Source organism: Musca domestica, unplaced genomic scaffold (assembly GCF_030504385.1).
Source record: "Musca domestica strain aabys unplaced genomic scaffold, Musca_domestica.polishedcontigs.V.1.1 2, whole genome shotgun sequence".
In the NCBI taxonomy this organism is placed as follows: domain Eukaryota; kingdom Metazoa; phylum Arthropoda; class Insecta; order Diptera; family Muscidae; genus Musca; species Musca domestica.
The window spans coordinates 44069558-44072689 of record NW_026712249.1 but is presented as its reverse complement, the minus strand read 5'-3'; the positions used below and the strand labels follow the sequence as shown (position 1 = coordinate 44072689).

Here is a 3132-nt window from a genome sequence, read left to right as displayed (position 1 = left end):
GAGGCTTTTGTACCTCTAGTACAAAAGTACATTGCTGTATTATACAGCAATATATATACCGGACCGACCAATTTGGGCTAATATTACATATATGGTAAACAATAACCGTAAAATCGGATGATATATAAAAATCTGAACCGAAATCGATATATAAAATCTGAACCCATCTCTAAAAAACTTGGCAGAGGTATTCTCGAGCTGTATCTAATGTCCGGTATCAAATATCATTTTTTGAGTGCATATTACGCATGTGAGGGATTTTAACACAAAATCGGATGAAGTAAATATATGCGAGATATAGCTAAATCTGAACCGATTTTCCCCAAAATTTTAAGTACTTGCTTCAAGGTTGAATTCCTTCGGAAGTACCAAAATTCGGTCCGTTTGTGTTGATATTAACCAGATGATGATCCAATAATCCTCAAAGATATATATGGGAGCTATCTGAACCAATATTGACAAAATTTGAAACACTTATTTCTGAGGTGTATCTGATATCTGGTACCAAAAATCATTGCTGAAGAGTGCATATTGCATCATATCGAATAAAACATATATATCGGAGCTATTGCTATATCTGAACCGATTTTCACAAAGTTTGAAGTACTTTTTTCTAGAATAGATTCAATCGGAATTGCCAAAATTCAGTTAATTTGAACTGATAGCTCCCATTTGATCCACAATGAACCTGATATCGGATAGAGATATATGGGAGTTGTGTATCTAATTCTGATCCGATTTCGATAAAATTTGACCGAGCTCCATATTTACCTGGTACAAAATACCATTTTTATAGCATGCATATTACTAATGTAAGGGATTTAAAAATCGGATGAAACGTTTATATCAGAGCTATAGCTATATCCGAACCGTTTTTCTACAAATTAGATATACTTGGTTCTAGACTTAATTCAGTCGGATGTGCCAAAGTTCATGTCATTTGGACTGACTTTGGTCATTTGGTGCAAAATTAACCCGAAATCGGGAGAAGATATATATGGGAGCTATATCCAAATCTGATCCCATCAAATTTAATTGAGGTATTTTAGAGCTCAATAAGTTACCTGGTACCAAATTTCATTGCTGTAAAGTGTATAATACGAATGTGTGGGACTTAAACATAAAATCGGATGAAACATATATATATGAGAGTTATAGCTGTATCTAAACCAAGTCTCACCAAATTGCATGCAAATTGCAACTTGCATCCAGACTGAATTCGGTCGGAAGTGTCGAAATTCACTTCATTGGGACTCATTGGTGCACAATAAACGTGAAAACTGTCGAAGAAATGTATATGTGAGCTATATCCAAATCTGAACCGATCTCGAAAAAATTGTCAAAGGTTTTTATGAGCTCCATGAGATATTTGGTATCAAATATCATTGTAGCGTCTTAGACGCAAAATCGGATGAAACATATATATTGGAGCTAAAGCTATATCTGAACCGATTTTCACCAAATTGTGCCAAAATTCTGGTCATTTGATGCACAATCACCCCGAAATCGGTTGAAGACATATTGGAGCTATAACCAAATCAGATCCGATTTTCACCAATTTCAATAGGGTTTATCCTTGGGCCAAACAAATATTGTTTGCAAAATTTCATTTCAATCGGACAATAAATGCGACCTGCATTTTGTTCATAAGAATACATGGACGGACGGACAGGCGGATTGATATGAATAAAACGACTCAGAAAGTGATCTTGCTTCCTTCTCCATGTTACAAACAAATGCACAATGACATAATATCATACTTACCACTATGTGGTGTAGTATATAAATATTGGGACCATCAAAATGTAAAGAAAATCGAATATTTATTTCTAATTTTATGCGAATAATTGTAAATCAAAATTTTATCTTTTTATGGGAGAGGAGGTATTAGAAGGTAGGTAGAAGGAGGTATCAAAACACCAAAAGATCGGATCTATTCCTACATGGGGTCTTGCAGAAACCCTCAAAATTCTCTATCACATCCCAGAAGTAGGTGTCAAGATATAGAGTTCTCTTCCTGCCTTTTCAAAGGATTATTTCCCAAGAAATTTTTTGAATAAAATGCCTAATGAAACAAAGAGATTGTATCATTGCGTATTATTTTTTTAATTTTTTTTTGTTTAAACGCACACTATTATCAGAGTCTGAAGCCTTTATAAAATTATATTAATCATAATTTCGAAATTAAAAACTGTTCTTCTGATGACTTAAGAAAATCATTAGGAGGCATCTTTTTTAATTTCATCATAACCCAGAACCAAATTTAATTTTAAAGAACCTAAGTCATTATTCCGCCTCTCGCGAGAAAACGAAAATTTAAATAAACGTTTAACAATTTTTTTATTGAACAAATACATACATTTATTATGACTTCTAGTCGATCAGGGACACAACAAAAAAATATCGATATTACTTCTTCGGAGTTGGTGCAGCAGCTTTCAGCGGAGGACAAGAATCAAGATAGCCACCCTCCATCATGCGATAGAAAGAAACCATGGGATCATAATTGCTGCGATAAGAACACAATTCAATATTTTCTATTAATACCACAAATTATCGAAACTTACGTGTAAAAATTGGCATATTTGTGTTTACGCGGCATATTGTGTAAAACGTTAAATGCCGTCGATGCAGATAATGCCAGGACAACAGCAATGGCGACATTCTTCATCGATTTATAGAAATGCACATTATGCATTGGAAATTTTGGAATTCCCATTGTGATATTTATTCCAGTAGTTCTTATTCCGGTGGTTGTTTGTTTGAAAATGTATTTTGTTTAAAATTTGTGAAGAAAATAATTAAAACATTTGACAATCATTTCTTGGCATAGTAGAATTTCTATGATATTTTTAGGCAAGCACAATGTTTATATTAGGCAAATCTACTTGCGGCAAAGGGTCAACATTTTGAATAATTACAACTCTTATAAAATGTGATTTAAGTGTCCGATTGTCTTCAAAATACACACATCACAATAATTTTACTAACCCATAGTCTGGTGTGAAGAAGGGATATATCGGTCCATTCCTTCTGGTACCTCTCCCACAAACGGTCAACATTTTGAATATCCATGAAAATTAATATCCGATTATATTCAGACTTGGTATATCCCATTATTTTCATTAACAC

At 33.5% G+C, this 3132-nt stretch overlaps 1 protein-coding gene across 1 annotated transcript; it reads right to left on the bottom strand.

The window, feature by feature from the left end:
- Positions 1 to 2321: 2321 nt before the first annotated feature.
- LOC101895442 (cytochrome c oxidase subunit 6C) lies at positions 2322 to 2795 on the bottom strand. The gene is made up of 2 exons (XM_005188897.4): positions 2568 to 2795; positions 2322 to 2509 (listed from the first exon to the last, which is right to left on the bottom strand). Exons 1-2 carry the CDS (start codon positions 2717 to 2719, stop codon positions 2410 to 2412), a joined length of 252 nt encoding a protein of 83 aa, XP_005188954.1. The 5' UTR covers positions 2720 to 2795; the 3' UTR covers positions 2322 to 2409.
- Between the last annotated feature and the right edge of the window lie 337 nt (positions 2796 to 3132).